General features: G+C 42.8%; 1 protein-coding gene across 14 annotated transcripts in view; it reads left to right on the forward strand.

Annotated features, from left to right (window-relative positions):
* Positions 1–18,578, forward strand: part of AP3B2 (adaptor related protein complex 3 subunit beta 2) — a 128,647-nt gene that overhangs the window by 86,011 nt on the left and 24,058 nt on the right. For 3 of the 14 annotated variants that reach the window (XM_073618954.1, XM_073618946.1, XM_073618950.1), the window contains exons 16-20: positions 3,500–3,686; positions 6,957–7,087; positions 7,395–7,466; positions 10,300–10,411; positions 16,524–16,680. In XM_073618954.1, coding sequence (XP_073475055.1) covers positions 3,500–3,686; positions 6,957–7,087; positions 7,395–7,466; positions 10,300–10,411; positions 16,524–16,680 — 659 coding nt within the window. The remainder of the gene's footprint in view (positions 1–3,499; positions 3,687–6,956; positions 7,088–7,394; positions 7,467–10,299; positions 10,412–16,523; positions 16,681–18,578) is intronic. The other 11 variants (XM_073618955.1, XM_073618958.1, XM_073618949.1 and 8 more) reach the window with 5 other exon arrangements.

The following is an 18,578-nucleotide window of genomic DNA, read 5'->3' on the forward strand; positions in this document are numbered from 1 at the left end:
AGACAGAGTACAGGGGTTCATGTTACCTGATGTACAGTCCACAAGACATTCTGACAGAAGAATTCCAGTTAGACCCCCTAGAAATCTTTTGCAGACAAAATGACCCCCCCCCCTCTTACAGCTTGCCTCCCTCCCTGACTCCAATCAGTTTCCCCTCCAGATTTGATTGCAGTGGAATAAAAGTAGAGATGCAAGAGACGCTGCAAAAGGCCTAGGAAGATTTCCGCTGTACATACATATTGTGGTCCCTTCCTTCCTTAAAGCGGAACTTCAGTCATTTTTCATCTTTCCACCTATTAAATCTTCTGCCCTTGTTGTTGTTTTAACTTTGGATAGTAAAACATTTTTTTCCTGCCAGTAAATACCTTATACAGCCCACTTCCTGTGTCTTGTCTGGTAAAATGCCTAGGATTATGACATCATGAACAGCTCTCTCTCTCCCACTCATGAGAGTTTGCTAGGAAAGGAGGGGGGGGGATGAGTCATAAGAGGGCCAATGAGAGCTGCAGAGCTGGAGGTGTGCCTCTGTGTGTGTCTGTGTAAATCCAGGAAGTGAACAGGCAGCAGTTTCAGCTGTCCACAGTTAAAATGATTCAGACTCAGTGGAGGGAGATTTCTGCAGCATATTTGGAAAGTACAAAATCACAGTATATATACACTAATATGCAAAGTGGTTGGAGGGAAGCTTCAGAATGGCAAAGATGTTTTTATTACAAATTATGTGAGCAGACTGCAGTTCCTCTTTAGTTTCTGTGACATTAGCCTCTTCCTTTTAAATCAATTTCCTCATAGCTGCACCCTTATCAGCAGTTGTGTGTATATAGGAATTAGGTACTGGAAATAAAGGTCTGCTCTGTGGACAACCAGTGTGCAGATAGCAGTGATTGGTGTCACTTTCATTTCTGCAGAGTAAGAAGTGTTCTGTGTTGCCCCACAGTGACCAATCAGTTTTACATCTGTTCTGTCCTTACAGATAAAGGACATTTGACTCTTTATAGTGGCTATGGGGCACCTTTAAAAAAATGTAATATAATGTATTCTTAATGAGCTATTTTTCTGAGTTATGTCATGTGATGGATATCTGTTCTTAGCTTGTGAGTTAAGCTGGCCATATATTTATTTTTTTTAACTTTCTGTTTTTGGGACATTCATTCTGTTCTCATCAGTTCCATTTAGTCCTTTATTTCCTTTCATCACAAGCACCCTTGCAGCCCACTCCACCATAAGGGCTCTTTCACACAGGCATTGCAAATAGGTGATTGGGTCGTATGGAGCGGATGGAGGTGTTCACACTGCAGCGTCAGCATAGCCTTGTGTAGCAGTGAGACAAAAATAATGCTGCCTGCAGAGTTTGGCATGCACTGACGCTTTGCAACTGCCTTAATTCACAAATTTACTTCAATCTATTGAAACACACCCTAAGCGCTCTGTAAACACACTGTAAATGCGCCTATGGCATTTACAGTGCATTTAGGCTCAGTTCACTTATATGAGAATTGGATACGTTTTGAACCGCATCCGATTCCCATGACATGTGAACCAAACTGGCTGTCTATGGAGCTGGTAAACATATCTGTGATGCAGTCACAGTGGGAATTTAAAAAGAGTCCTGTGCGATTTCTGAGCACTGTGATGTGGTCAGATGCGAGTTTCAGGCTCATTGCCTTCTATGGGAACGCTTCTAAATGGCATGTCTTTAGTTTTATACATGAATTGAGAAAAAAACTGCGTGGGAGGCCCCCTCCCAGCAACCCATACCGGGTCTTTAGGGTCCAGTATGGGAACCCCACGCCAAAATGAAAACAAAAAAAAAACAGCTTGGGGTCCCCCAAAAATCTATACCAAAACCTTAGGTCTGGTATTGATTTTGAGGGGAACAGCACGCCAAAATGTAAAAAAAAAATGGTGTGGGGGTTCCCCTCAAAATCCAGACCATTATCCAAGCATGCAGCCTGGCAGGCCACAAAAGGAGAGGTGAGCGAGCCCCCCATCCCCTCCTGAACCATACCAGGCCACATGCCCTCAACATGGGAGATTGTGCTTTGTTGATGGGGACTAGGGCCTCTTCCCCACAACCCTGGTTGGTGGTTGTGGGGGTCTGCAGGCGGGGGGTTTATCGGAATCTGGAAGCCCCTTTTAACAAGGGGGCTCCTAGACCCCCCCCCCTTTGTGAAGTATGGGGTACATTTTCCCCCTACTCATTCACAAAAAAAAGTGTCAAAAATTAATAAAAACACAGAGACAGTTTTGACAATTACTTTATTAACAAAAAAACAAAAACAATGCCCCCCCCCCCCCCCCGGTGTAGATCAAGCGTCAATCACGATGAACACTGTTGCGACCCAAAAAAAGAAAGGGGCTTAGTACCTGTCGCTGGCCCCGCTGTCTGACAGTTCTTAAATAACTAAGGGGTGGCGACCTCAAAGTCATCGGTTGTTAAGGACATGGCGGCCGGCTTCTCGCCCACTCCTTAACAGCCAGCTTGTTGTTAAAGGATAAGTATAGCCAAAGCTCGTTTGGCTGTACTTCTATGGATCACAGGAGTGCAGTTCATTCTGTACTCCTTTGACCCGTTTTTAGCACAGAGCGGGCTGAAGTCCGCTCTCTGCTGACATCACAGATGTCAGTCTAGGCACTGCATCTTTGCGACAAAGTCTGGATCCGCCAGGTGCCTAAACTGACACCCCGCTCAGCCTATCAGCGAGCCACTGAGAGACTGAGCTGGCCTGCCCCTCCACAGCCCAGCACTCCAATGAGCGAGGAAGGAGAAGACCAGAGAGCTGTGAATGACAGTCAGCAGCTCTCTGCTCAAGGAGCTCTGAAAACTGAACGATCAACAGTGTTTGATCGCTCGGTTCTCAGTGTAGAGGCGCGGGGGACAGATGCAGCATCAGACCGATGCTGCATCCACCAACGTAAATATGATATTGAAAAAAAATAATTCCTTTACTTCTCCTTTAAAGACGCCGGTGGCCCCCTGCTTCTAAAATTCGCAGCTGAATCGTATCTAAATCGCAGCTGAACAGCTACTTTTTTCAGGTCCGTTTTCCAGTGAAAACGGACCTGAAATTCGCACCTCACATATGTGAACCTAGCCTTAAGGTGCAGTTGCAAAGTGTCAAAAGTGATCATTTCCCATTTTAGCCTTGTACAAAATGAAAAAAAAAAAACACATCTCACAGGGCGTTTGAGGAGTGTTGTCTGGCACAATATGAAAGCCTGTACAATCTAAAATGCTCAATAATGCTATTGGTGCGTTAATACACTTTAGGGCTGCTTTAGAATTTAACGCCGGTTTGAAAGATCCCTAAGAGCACCTACCTCCACCAATCTAGTTGACTAACCTCTGAAAACCCACCAATCCAGTTGATGAACCTCAAAATCTCTCTAAAAAGTAATTTGTGATATTTTTTATTAATGTTTTTCTCTTTTATTGATAATTTCCCTTTTTTGTTCCTTGTTTATCATAACTGTAATGAAATTTCCCTTCTGTGTCTAGACAAAGCTCCTCACTCAGTATGTTCTGAACCTTGCCAAGTATGACCAAAATTATGACATCAGAGATCGAACAAGATTCATTCGACAGCTGATTGTCCCTTTGGATAAAGGTGGAGCGCTTAGTAAACATGCTAAAAAATTGTTCCTGGCACAAAAGCCTGCACCTATACTAGAGTCTCCATTTAAAGGTAATTTCTGTAGTTTATCTTCCAAATGAATATGAAAGCCACTTTACATTCCAAGTTCAAGGCAAAGCAACAGGTCAGCTTAAAGCTGAACTCCAGACAGATAGAAAAGATACAAATTATTGCAGCTCTGTATTTATTAATACAGCCTTAAATGTATTTTTAAATGCAGGTGGAATAAGTACCTGAATTTGCTCTGGTATCAGCCTCTTGCAATCCATGGTACAGCTGAGCTCAGACTGAAGACAGAGAAACATCACAAGTAGTATCTGTGCTGTAGTGCTCATGGATTAGCAAGATACATTCTGATAAGAGTAGAGAGCAGAATGACAGAGAGGTAAGCTCATCAGTCTGCTGCTACTCCCTTCACTGTCCAGTCATAGGCTTTAAGCATTACTGCAGCAAAGAAAAATCAGGTCCCTTGTCTGCCATGCATGCCTGTGTTGTGTGAAAAAGCTGTATAAGACCTGGTTCACACCTATGCGTTTTTGGTGCTTTTTGCAGAAACGCACTACAGTCCATTTAACACAGTTTCCTATCAGACATGTTCGCATCCATGCTTTTTTTAGCCACTGCGTTTTTGGAAAGGGTCAGGGACTTTTTTTAAATGCAAAAGTGCTTTTTTTTTGCATTTTCGGTTCCATAGATTTCAATAGAAAAGCATGCATGCAAAGCAAAATTCTAATTGCGGCAAAATCGCTGTAAAAACACAAAACGCACAGCAAAATGCACTGTAGAATGCACTAGTCGCAAACTGTGAAGATGTGAACCGAGCCTAAAATTTGGTAGGTAAAATACTTTCCATACATGTATTTCACATTTATATTTAGCGGTTTGCCTGGAGTTCAGCTTTCACTGCTTCCCTCCTCTGATACACATCCTTTCCTTTCTTTGCTTTGTTACTCTGTTCTGCCAGCAATAGTGAAATACGTGGTATAGGATACATGTGACTTACTTCCCTTTCACCTATGTACAATAACCGCACTGAAATAATGGTGCCAGCCCATGGCGGCACTTGGGGGATGGAAGAAAATCTTACCCTCTTTCGTGGCTTGGAGCTTACACAGGGCTTTCTCCCTTTGCTTTTGGCACCCAAAGGGAGTGGCTGGGAAATTAAACAAAATTCTGTAGCTCCAACTGGGAAGGATGGCAGCTAAGTGACATGCTTCTTTATCCTATAAGGGCTAAACACAGGCATACTTTAAAGCTGAAGTTTCTGTACAGCTTTAGTCACATTACTTACCAGTAATGAAGTATGTCCCACAATGTGCAGGATCCAATAGAAATCTTCACTGCAGGGATACCCTGTCCTCTTCCTGTCTCTGAACTTTTCACAATCAAGAGGACAGATCCCTGGGCCGCTTTTTCACAGATAAGAGCCTGAAGCTATTAACCCCTTCAGTGGCCTAAGGTCAGTGACCAGAAGAGGACGTGGCATCCCTACAGCGAAGTTTACTCAATCCAGCTTCCTGCAAAACATGGGACATACTACATCACTGAAAAATGGACATCAATGCATTTCTATGGAAAAACAGATGATCATCTATTTTCATCCGTCTTCATCCGCTTTCGTCAACATCCATTTTTTTGGAACGAACGAAAGCCCTATTTTTCATCCGTTAGAGAAACCGATGTAAATGGTCGAATGGTCCGTTGTTGCATCTGTTTTTGCATTGGTTGTTAGGAGCAACCAGTCACGGGGGGGAGGAGTTGTGGTGGAGTAAAGCAGGAGAGCAGTATAGCGGTCTTTCAAACGCAATTTTTTGGGAAAAAATACACGTCGATGAATTTAAAAAAAAACTAAACAGTAAAGATAGCCCAATTGTTTTGTATAATGTGAAAGATAATGATACACCACAAGAATTGTGGGAAAATCATGATCTTTATTCTAAGCAAAAAAATGGTGATTCTCATTTTATCCAGAATCGTGCAGCTCCATTGTAAACCAATATAGGATATATTCAGAATAGGAACTGAATTCTAAAAACTGTGCCCAAAAGACAGGGAGAGGTCAAAGTACTAGTTACCAGTAGTGCCTGTGCTCACCCTGTGGCTGATCTTTCCCCATTACCACAGAGGTGGCTATCTTGGTAGAGGCAGGGTTTCTGCATGTCATAGCTACAGGATGACCAACAGTAAGCAGCACAGTAGTGACATTATCAAATCTCACTCCAAATCTCCTGAGACTTTCATTCAGAGGCAGCAGTGCCTTAGATCTCACACTGTGGATATACAGCTATGAGGCTAAAGGAAAACGAGTGTCTAGGCTTATATGAGAGAAAAAAATCCGGCACCATGATGTCTCAGCAATAAAACATATACAATTTTATTAGATCCATCCATTAAAAGGAATCAAAACCTGTAATTATTGACGCGTTTTAGCCTCTTACCTAGGCTTTAGTCATTATAACTAAGGCCTATGTGAGAGGCTGAAATGTGACAATTACAGGTATTGATTCCTTTTAATGGATGGATCTAATAAAATCGTATATGTTTTATTGCTGAGACATCATGGTGCCGGAATTTTTCCTTTTTCTTACGCCCCTTTCACACGGCAAGCCCGCTCGGATCCGAGCAGGCCATCCATTGACTCCTATGGGGAGATGGGTGTCAGCGGAGATGTATCCACTGACACCCGTCTGCCATCCGATCCACTAAAATCAGACGTAAGGTGATACGTTCGCTATCCATCTTGGCGGATCGAATGAGATCTGATGAAAACAGACATGCTGTCCGTTTTCATCCAATCTCTCCATTGGAATCAGTAGCGCTCTGACAGGCCCCTCCCCGCTCAGTGAGCAGAGACAGACCTGTCATGCGCTGGCTCAGCGGAGATCAATGGAGAGATCTCCTGCTGAGCTGGCGGACTCCGCTAAAGGGATCCGCCTCGTATGAATGACACCTTATATTCTAGAAAAGAGTACATTTTTCAAGGTACTTTTTAGGCTCCATTACCATTTCAAAATTTTCTCTATAATATAGCAAATCTTTACTTTTTTGGTTCAGTGCCTCTTTAAGTGTTAGCGCATGTATATGTTGTCTACAAAATAGACTACGGTAATTACTCAGAATGAATTGGATTACGTTTCAAAATTTTCCCTCTAATATACTAAATCTTCACTGTTTGAGTTCCTCTTTGGGTATTAATGGAAGGTATATACTGTCTACAAGAGACTTATTGCTAAGAATGAATTTGATTAGATCATATGAAAAATTCAGTAAAGATTGTATTTGTGAAAAATAAACTTATCCACTGCTTTGTTACCCACACAGATCGGGATCACTTTCAGTTGGGCTCTCTCTCTCACCTTCTCAATGCCAAAGCTGTTGGCTATCAGGAACTTCCAGACTGGCCGGAGGAGGCTCCTGATCCATCTGTGCGCAACGTGGAGGTGAAGGAAGCTGTGCGTGCTATAACATGAGTATATAGGGATATGGGATTGCCCACCGCTGTGCCCAGCTGAACTTCCCTTGCTCTGCAAGACTACATGTCTTCCTTGTCTGCGCTCCCCTTTGTTCCTTTTACCATTAGGCACTTACCTTTACCCTTCCCAACCTAAGCTAATGCACAATGGCTTTATTTTTTACTGCTATCATACTTCCTGTTCTGGTTACGCTCAGCTTTTCCATCTCTGCAGTTTATAGGGAAGAAATAAGTGCTAGTGAATCATAAAAACATGCCACAGACCAACATTCTCCCCTTGTCCTCAGGAAGAGGAAGACAGTGGACCCATAGACAGTCACATCGGACTCCTGGGGGAATGGAAAGAGGTTACCTCTTGCGTGTGTGAATATCGAATACGTTTGCAGTTTGCAGTGTTTTCTGTTTTGAGATCACTACCTTTCTTTGTTCTGGGTTCACAAGTACTATAACAAATTACCCAAAATGTAACAATCAGCGCCAAAAAATTAGGTGCAAAATATCATGTGGACCCAGACTTCTAAGGCATGCAAGTCAGTCTGGCAGTATAAGTGGTGTGTTAATACTGTGAATCACTTACTACAACTTCTCTAGTATCTGCTTACAACCTCTTCTCCCAACTAATGGCTCCTAGTAAATGTCTGTCCTGCTACAGTTACAAAATCCCTGAAAGCAGAAAGCTATTTACTTACCTTCTTTACCCTTCTTGCTTCCTCCATGTAAATGCATTGTTTTTAAATCTACTCTAGAGTTGCTATAAGTTCTGTTTGCTGACTGGAGCGTAATGCTTTTTACCAGCGTTCTCCCCTCTAGCAACTACCTAGCTGCTTGCAGCAAGCAGCTCTATACTTTTTTAATATATATAATGCTTTGTAAATATTTTATTTATGTATGTCCAAAAATAATAATTCAATTTTTTAGTCAAGTAAATATAAAATATTGGATATGAATATTTCATATACTGTATATATTTTCAGTCGGTAGGTGGAGCTGTAGGCTCCTTTTCTCATACTAGCCAAGCTATTACTTATAAGTGCCCTATTGAAAAAGGTCTGTTGTTTAAAGAGCCCAGTAGCTTAAGCTCAAAACACACGCATACACCTGAATAAGGCCTTGTTCATGTGGGCATAATTAAGTGTACATCCACGTGAAGGGCTGTGATGAAAAAAATGATATAAGAGCATCGATCCAGGTCGGTTTGCCCAATACACCCCGTCAGATATCTTGCATGTCGGCCCAGCTCTTAACCGAGGAAAGCTTTATGCAAAAAGGTGGGTAGCTGCACACTGTAGCAAGAACTCCAATCATTTATTTAACAAATGGTTCCAGATAAAAACATCACAGCACCACAGCCAATGATATGCACATGTTGAGGCGCTTATTCATAACAGAGCGTGAAATCACCCTGGTTGTGGTGCTGTGATGTTTTTATCCGAAACTATCGGTTAATAGTTCGGGTCTGGTATTGTTTTTAAGGGGAACCTCATGCCAAAATTTTAAAAAAGGCGTAAGGTCCCCCCTCCCAATTAAATACCAGACCCTTGTCCGGTCATGTGGCCTGGCAGGATAGGAAAGGGGGGGGCAAGCGATCGCCCCTCCCCCCCTCCTGAGCCATACCAGGCCACGTGCCCTCAACATGGGGGGGGTGCTTTGTTGATGGGGACAAGGGCCTCTTCCCCACGACCCTGGCCAGTGGTTGTGGGGGGTCTGTGGGTGGGGGCTTATCGGAATTTGGAAGCTCCCTTTAACAAGGGGGCCTCCAGATCCCAGCCCCCCATATGAAGGAGTAGGGGATACATTGTACCCCTACTCATTCACCAAAAAAAAAAGTGTCAAAAAATAAATAAAAAGAGAGTTTTTGACAATAAAAAAGAATTTAAAAATAAAAAGAGCTCTGTATAAATTGCTGGCTCCCGCTGACTGACAGCTCCACCGTCTGACAGTTCTTATATAACTAAGGTGCGGGGCCAAACAGCAACATCAGCAGATGACCCGCCCTCTTGCGACATCATCGGCCGGTGCATGCAAGGGAAGGGGCCATCTGGTGACATCGCCAGGTGGCCCTGCCCCTTAGTTATTTAGGAACTGTCATATGGCGGAGCTGTCAGTCAGCTCGGGGGCCAGCGACAGGTACAGAGCTCTTTTTTTGCCAGGTTGCAGTGGCATCGTTCATCGTAGTTGACACTGGATCTAAACTGGGGGACATTGTTTTTGTTTTTTTAATAAAGGAATTGTCAAAAACTGTCATTGTTTTTGTTTTTTTAATAAAGGAATTGTCAAAAACTGTCTCAGCACATCACAGCACCACAGCCATTGATATGCACATGTTGATGTGTTTCACGCTCGGAGGCCCTTATTCATAACAGAGCATGAAATGCGTCAACATGTACATCACCCTGGTTGTGGTGCTGTGATGTTTTTAATCTGGAACAATTGGTTAAATAATGTATTGTATTTCTTGTTAGAGTGTCTGGCTACCCACTGGGCCTGGTATGGATTGAAGGGGGGGACGGGACCCCAACAATGTTTTTTTTCTCAATTCGTGTTCAAAATTGATGACTTGTGCAATTCAGAAGTGTTCACATAGAAGTCAACGAGCCTGGAATTTACATCTGAACTGCACCTCAGTGCCCAGAAAAACTCAGGACTCTTTTTAAAATCACACTGAATTCGCATTGCCGCTGCACCGCAGATACCTCAACCATCTCCATAGAAAGCCGGTTTGGTTCACATGTCATGCCAATCGGATGCGGTTCAAAACGCATCCAGTTCGCATATGTGTGAACGGAGCCTAAAGCTTATTTAATAGCTATCCTGTAAATCTGGACATTAAATGTATTTAGATTGGGAAGCATCTAGAGATAAAAACAAAAGCGCCTGATGGTACTATTACAGGATTTACCAACTGTTATTTTCATTATGGCTTAAAGAAACCAAGGATGGGATCTTCCAGTATTCTCACCATGCAAGTACTGTAAACACAACCCCATTCCGATGGATATTGAGTAGTACATTTAATGCATCTGAAAGTGTCTGGCAATCTAGTTAACAGTTTCCCTGGAACTGGCCCCGTTGCAACTGAGAAATTAGGTTTGGACACTGAATGGCTGGATCTCTCAGTATGTATGCTGATCACCAGTTATATTTATTGTATTCTTGACTTATTCTTTGTGCTTTGTTTCTTGAACTTTTCAGGTGCCTGAATGGACAAAGTGCCCAAGCAGAGAAAAGCGCAAGGAGAGGGAGGAAAAACCATTTTATTCAGATTCCGAAGGAGAATCGGGACCAACAGAATCTGCAGATAGTGGTAAGTAACTAGGCAAAAGTAGTTATCATGTTAACCTTGTGGAACTGAGTTGTGTGTATGTTTGTGAGTTGTTTGTACTTGTGTGTGCAGGGCTATCTGCCCTTCCAGCTCATATGGTTTATTAAAGCCCAACTCCAGGCACCATCATTTAATACCTGTAGAGGGCTTAATAAGTGTTATTAGGTGCACCATAATGCATGCGGTATAGTGTGTTGTGCATGCATGCTCCAACGTGTTGCTACAACGCATTGCAGTGCTTGCTTTTTTTTTAAATGTACACTTAAAGTAGAAGCTCAGTCAAATCATAACTATACCTAAACCTACTCCCACCCCCATTCTAAGCCTTTTCTAACTACCCTGTAAAGCAAAGATGTCTATACTTACCTATACTGAGGGCGCTCCGGTCACATGATCTCCCCAGCGTCCAGCTTCAGTGAAAAGGAGAGATCGCCAACAGCAGCTGCAGAGCCTAGCAGTGCTGTCACCCATAGGCTTACTATGGGGCATCTGTTGTTGGCTGTTCCTCCTCTACTCTGAAGCTGCTGTTGGGGCCAGACTGCGTGACTGTACCAGAGCGCGCTTAGAATAGGTAAGTATAGACATCTTTCCTCTACAGCAGGGGTCTCCAAACTTTATAAACCAAGGGCCAGTTTACTGTCCTTCAGATTTTAGGGGGGTTGGAATATGGCCATCAGGAGTTAAAAATGTACCAGCATCAGTGGGAATAAACAATCCCCCATTGTTGGTGTCACTGGGAGGAATTGTTCCCCATCATTGGTGTCATTGGGCTCCATTGTTGGTGTCATTGAGAGGAAATGTGCCCCATCATTGTTGTAATTAGGAGGAATTTTGCCCTTCATTGGTGTCAGTGAATAAAATAGCAGCCAGAGGGCCAGATAAAAGCAAGAAAAGGGCCACATCTGGCCCCTGGGCTGCAGTTTGAAGAAGTTAGAATAGGCTTAGAATGGCAGTAGGAGCAGGTTTACGTATAGTTAGGATTCCACTTTAAGGTAACTCCTTTACAGCGAGTTGCAATAGGCTGCGTTACAATAAAACATGCATGCATCATTTTATTGCAACACACACCAATGCATTGGTATGAACAGGCCCTTAATGTCTGTTTTGTTCAAACAGCTTTAAAAGTGCTTCCACTGTACATTTGCCCACCCCTCCCCCCCAACATCACTACTGGAGGTATAACGCCAGCGTTGGTGTCTCCACCCTCATACATACTTGGCCATTCACAAAATACAACCTATGATGAAGCTGTGGCAATGCTTTTTGTGATTAGACAAGCGTAGACAGGGATGGAGACAAGTTGCCAGTGCTGATGCCACTGTGGGGGGGGGGGGGGGTGAAAGTACTACAGGAGATGTACTATTCAGTAAAACTAAAAGACCTCTTTCCAAACTATTTGAATAAAACAAACCTTAAATAATTAGCAATAGTAAACTCCTACTAATTCCTCTAAAAGTAATGGTCTGCGAGTGCACGTGGTCTGCGAGTACCTGTGTATTGTCTTGTTGAGTACCTGTGTATTGTCTTGTTGAGTACCTGTGTATTGTCTTGCTCAGTATTAGTGTTAGGAAGCTAGTTGTTCGTGAATAATATCATGAATAATCGTGAATAATAGTTGTTAAATAATTTGGACAGGGTATAATCCCCAATCCTCATTAAATTAGTAGGTACGATGCCCGGCGGGTGTGTAGATGCAACTCCGTGTACATCTTGCGGCATGTATGCGTTCCTTGATCATCGTTTTCCTGGAAGCCCAGGTTCTGAATCTAGGGAAGAAACTGTCAGCACTGAGAAGACCCTCCATACTAAAGGAGAGCTGGCAGGGGCCAGCATTGAGGCGGGGTGGAGACAAAGAGGTGCAGGCACTAGAAAAGAGTAGATGGGTGACAGTCAGGAAGGATAGAGGGGGAAGTGCCAGGGAGGCTGATCCTGGGCTGGAGCATCCCAATAAGTACGCTCCATTGAGTGACATTGGTGGAACCGGTCAGGGACCAACACTGCTGAAACGGAGGGACTCTCCTAGCTGCCAGGAAAAGAACTCCTCCATTAAGAGTGGGGGGGCGAAGAGAAAGGATAGACAGATTCTGGTGGTAGGGGACTCAATTCTTAGAAGGACAGAGAGGGCAATCAGTGACAAAGACCTGAAGCGCTGAACTGTGCTGTCTACCGGGCGCTCGGGTTCGGCACAGATTACTGGGAGGGGCTGGGGAAGACCCGGCTGTCATGGTGCATGTTGGCACCAATGACAAAGTCAGAGGCAGATGGAAAGTCGTAATGAACAATTTTAGGGACTTAGGAGCTAAATTGAGGAAAAGGACCTCCAAGGTAGTATTCTCAGGAATACTACCTGTACCTTGAGCCACACCAGAAAGGCAGAGGGAGATTAGGGAAGTAAACAAGTGGCTGAGGAGCTGGTGTAGTAAGGAGAGGTTTGGGTTCCTGGATAACTTGGTAGACTTCTCAGTCGGTCACCAGTTTTATAGAAGGGACTGACTGCACCTAAATGAGGAGAGTGCAGATGTGCTGGGAGTGAAGATGGCCGAAAAGTTTGACGGGGGGAGGGTGTAGATATAGTCAGCGCGGAACATATTCCAGAGGGTAGTATTGGGGCACTAGTGGTAGGTTGACTAAAGCACATAAACCTGAGGTAAGTATAGTAACAAGTCTTGCAATCTCGGAACACGCGATAAGAGGACATTATGTGACCGGTCTAAACTACGTGGCATGTTCACCAATGCCAGGAGCCTGGCGGACAAGATGGGTGAACTAGAGATACTGTTGTATGAGGAGGATTTAGATTTTGTAGAAATTTCAGAAACCTGGTTCAACAGCTCTCATGATTGGCTGGAAACCATTCAAGGGTATTCCCTTAATTGCAGGGATAGAGACGGTAAAAAAGGGAGAGGGGTATGCCTATATATCAGGAATAATGTACAAGTGAATGAGAGAGATAACATCAATAAGGGAGCTAGGGAGCAGGTTGAATCCTTATGGGTAGAACTCCAAAGGGATGAAGCTGAGGGGAAATAATACTGGGAGTATGCTGTAGGCCTCCTAACCTGAGAGAGGAGGGGAGACGGACCTCCTATCACAATTTGGATTAGCATCAAGTAAGGGAAGTGTTATCATAATGGAGTATTTTAATTATCCAGACATAGACTGGACAGAGGGCACCACGCATTCGTCTAAGGCTCACCAGTTCCTAAATGTTTTGCAGGACAATTTCATGGGTCAGATGATAGACACACCAACTAGAAACTAAGCATTACTAGACCTACTGATTACCAACAATACAGACCTGATCACGGATGTGGAAATATGGGGCAATTTAGGAAACAGCAATCACAGGTCAATTGGCTTCAGTATAAATCGCACAAATAGGAAACATAAGGGGAATACAAAGACTCTGAATTTCAAAAGAGCCAACTTCCCTAAACTATGAACCTTGCTAGAAGATATAAATTGGGATAAAATCTTAGGAACAAAGAACACGGAGGAGAGATGGGTTTGCTTTAAGAGCATATTAAATAAGGGCATTAGCCAGTGCATCCCATTGGGAAATAAATTTAAAAGAGGGAACAAAAGTTCTTGATGGCTTAACTCCAATGTAAAAATGTATATAAAAGCAAAAGAGAAGGCCTTCAAAAAATACAAGGCTGAGGGATCATCATCAGCATTCAGACTTTACAAAGAATGCAACAAGAAATGTAAGGGTACAATTAGGGTGGCTAAGATAGAACACGAAAGACACATAGTGGAGGAGAGCAAAAAAAAATCCCAAGAAATTCTTTAAGTATATAAACAGTAAAAAAGGGAGGACAGACCATATTCCCCCCATAAAGATTGAGGGAGGACATCTGGTTACAAAGGATGGGGAGATGGCGAAGGTATTGAATTTATTCTTCTCCTCAGTCTTCACGAGGGAATCGGGGGGCTTCAGTAACCAAAATTGCAGTGTTTATCCTCATGACACATCACATGAAGCACCCTCATGGCTAACAGAGGACAGAATCACCGGGACCAGATGGCTTGCACCCGAGGGTACTTAGGGAACTCAATTAAGTAATTGCCAGACCATTGTTCCTAATTTTTCTGACAGTCTACTGACTGGAATGGTACCAGTTGATTGGAGAAAAGCCAATGTAGCACCAATATTTAAAAAGGGCCCAAAATACATCCCTGGGAATTACAGACCAGTTAGCCTAACAACAATAGTATGCAACCTCTTGGGGGGGATGATAAGGGACTATATATAAGATTTTAGTAATTAAAATGGTATCTTTGGCAGTAATCAGCATGGATTCATGAAGAATTGTTCTTGCCAAACCAATCTATTAACCTTCTATGAGGAGGTGAGCTGCCATCTAGATAAAGGAAGGCCCGTAGATGTGGTGTATCTGGATTTTGCAAAAGCATTTGACACAGTTACCCGTAAACGTTTACTGTACAAAGTAAGGTCCATTGGTGTGGACCATAGGGTGAGTAGTTGGATTGAAAACTGGCTACAAGGGAGAGTGCAGAGGGTGGTGATAAATGGGGAGTACTCGGAATGGTCAGGGGTGAGAAGTGGGGTACCCCAGGGTTCAGTGCTGGGACCAATCCTATTTAATTTGTTCATAAACGACCTGGAGGATGGGGTAAACAGTTCAATCCCTCTATTTGCAGACAATACTAAGCTAAGCAGGGCAATAACTTCTCCGCAGGATGTGGAAACCTTGCAAGAAGATCTGAACAAATTAATGGGGTGGGCAACTACATGGCAAATTAAGTTTAAAGTAGAAAAATGTAAAATAATGCATTTGGGTGGCAAAAATATGAATGCAATCTACTCACTAGGGGGAGAACCTCTGGCGGAATCAAGGGTGGTAAAGGACCTGGGGGTCCTAGTAGATAGGCTCAGCAATGGCAAGCTGCTGCTAACAAAGCAAGCAGAATATTGTCATGCATTAAAAAGGGGAATAACTCCAGAGATAATTCTCCCGCTCTACAAGACTCTGGTCCGGCCTCACCTGGAGTATGCTGTCCAGTTCTGGGCACCAGTCCTCAGGAAGGATGTACTGGAAATGGAGTGAGTACAAAGAAGGGCAACAAAGCTAATAAAGGGTCTGGAGGATATTAGTTATGAAGAAAGGTTGCGAACACTGAACTTATTCTCTCTGGAGAAGAGATGCTTGACAGGGGATATGATTCCAATTTACAAATACCATACTGGTGACCCCACAATAGGGATAAAACTTTTTTGCGGAAGGGAATTTAATAAGACTTGTGGCCACTCATTAAAATTAGGACAAAAGATGTTTAACTTTAAACTGCATAGAGTTGGCAGAACTGGTTGGATAATACTTCTGTGGCTCCCGCACAGCTGGTTAGAGATAGACTGCTGCTATTGTAAGCCCTATGGGAAATACCGTAGATGGCTACCTGAGTTTAGGGCATCAACCATTTGATAAACATGTGCGTTGAGGAAAGCGTTACCCTAACAAGCCCACTTATAAACTTAGGTGGACTTTCTGGTTCACCCACCTTATAACTTCTTTGTAGCTGGCCCCAGGGGCGGGGGAAGAGGATAGGAAAATGCATGTATTTGATGTTATGTTTTATTTCTCTTGTTTTATATGCCACTATCCTCGATATGTATCTCACTGATTGTAATTATACAATGCATGTCAACCTGTATTACTGGAAATTTGACTTTGCAATGTTGTATACACTGATATGACTAATGCGCGTATTGTATTCTTGTCTGTTGGCAATAAAAATTGTTTTGAATAAAAAAAAAAAAAAACTACATAGAGGGTTCTTTACTGTAAGAGCGGCAAGGATGTGGAATTCTCTTCCACAGGTGGTGGTTTCAGCAGGGGGCATCGATAGATTCAAAAAACTATTAGATAAGCACCTGAACGACCAAAACATACAAGGATATACAATGTAATACTGACATATAATCACACACATAGGTTGGACTTTTTTCAACCTCACCTACCTATGTACCTATGTATCTATGTAACTATGATATCCTGAGCTGGGCTTTAGGTGCAGACCTAGATTCTGCTATTAATCTTGTCATTCACTCTATGGTATTTCTGTTCCACAGAGCCAGAGTCAGTGAGTGAATCAGAGAGTGGTGAAAGCAGCAGTGGCAGCGGGTCTGGGTCAGAGAGTGAAGAGGAGGAAGAAAGTGAAGAGGAAGAAGAGTCTGAAAAAGAGGAGAAAAAGAAAGAAAAGAAGAAAGAACCACAGAGTGAGGAAAGGTAAGGCAATCTATTACAAGGGCAGAGATGCATTATCCACAGGAAAGCCCAAGCAGAGGTCCAGGGCCCAGTGGTTGTTAAGGGGTCCTAACAACAACCTTCATGCTCCAGCATAGACCAGGAGGCTAGCAACATTGGTCAAAGCTGTGTACCTTGCTTGTCACTTCACAGGGGAAGATACATTTATACAGTGGGTATAGAAAAGAATCAGCCCTCCGCATTAAAATCACATTTTGTTGCTTTGCAGCCTGAAATGAGAACAGACACGTTTTTGTTTTATCCAGCTGTATTTACTAGTGCAACTTATAACATCCAAGTGAAAGATATAATACCAACATGTCAAATTCAAAAACAGAACCACTGAGTTGAAAAAAGGATCACCGCCCTTATGTCAGTATTTTCTTGGACCACCTTTTGTTTTAATTACAGCCTTTACATCGAGTTGCAATACGCTGCGTTACAATAAAACATATGCATGCATCATTTTATTGCAACACACACCAATGCATTGGTATGAACAGGCCCTTAATGTCTGTTTTGTTCAAACAGCTTTAAAAGTGCTTCCACTGTACATCTGCCCCTCCCCTCCCCAACATCAGTACTGGAGGTATAACGCCGGCGTTGGTGTCTCCACCCTCATAAATACCTGGCCATTCACAAAATACAGCCTATGATGAAGCTGTGGCAATGCTTTTTGTGATTAGACAAGCGTAGACAGGGATGGAGATAAGTTGCCAGTGCTGATGCCACTGTGGGGGGGGGGTGAAAGTATGACAGGAGATGTACTATTCAGTAAAAGTAAAAGACCTCTTTCCAAGCTGTTTGAATAAAACAAACCTTAAATATTTAGCAATAGTAAACTCCTTCTAATTCCTCTAAAAGTAATGGTCTGCGAGTGCACGTGGTCTGCGAGTACCGGTGTATTGTCTTGTTGAGTACCTGTATATTGTCATGTTCAGTATTAGTGTTAGGAAGCTAGTCAAATTCAAAAACAGAACCACTGAGTTGAAAAAAGGATCACCCCCCTTATGTCAGTATTTTCTTGGACCACCTTTTGTTTTAATTACAGCCTTTGGTTGAGATTTGTCTCTGCTAACTTTGCACATCTAGACTTTGCAATATTTGCCCACTCTTCTTTGCAGAACTGCTCAAGTTCAGTTACATTTGATGGTGACCTTTTGTGGACTGCAGTCTTCAAGTCATTCCACAGATTTCCAATAGGGTTTAAGTCTAGGCTCTGACTAGGCCATGCAAAGACATTCACCCTCTTCTCCTTCAACTACTGTGAAGAAAAATGGATGGGGCAAAATACCATCAAATTCTTGAGGAAAATCTGCTGCTCTCTGCCAAAAAGTTGTCAGTGGTAAGAAAGATTACCTTCCAAAATGACAATGACCCAAAGCACAAATGACCATACAGTGGTTGAAGGAGAAAAAGGTGAATGTATTGCATGGCCTAGTCAGAGCCCAGACTTAAACCCCATTGAAAACCTGTGGAATGACTTGAAGACTGCAGTTCACAAAAGGTCACCATCAAAATAAATAAACCATTAAATTAACTGAACCTAAGCAGTTCTGCAAAGAAGAGTGGGCAAATATTACAAAGTAGATGTTCAAAGTTAGTAGAGACATATCCCAACAGACTAAATAAAGGCTGTAATTTAAAGCAAAAGGTGGTCCAACAAAATACTCACATAAGGAGGTGATCCTTTTTCCAACTCTGTAATTCTGTTTTTTTTTCTGACATTGTGGTGTTATAAATTTCAATTGGATGTTATAAGTTGCACTAATAAATACAGCTAGATAAAACAAAAACTGTCTCTTTCTTCATTTCAGGCTGCAAAGCAACAAAATGCGATTATTTTAAAACTGGGTAAATCTTTTCTATACTCACTGTAG

Source organism: Aquarana catesbeiana, linkage group LG03 (genome assembly GCF_042186555.1).
Source record: "Aquarana catesbeiana isolate 2022-GZ linkage group LG03, ASM4218655v1, whole genome shotgun sequence".
In the NCBI taxonomy this organism is placed as follows: Eukaryota; Metazoa; Chordata; class Amphibia; order Anura; family Ranidae; genus Aquarana; species Aquarana catesbeiana.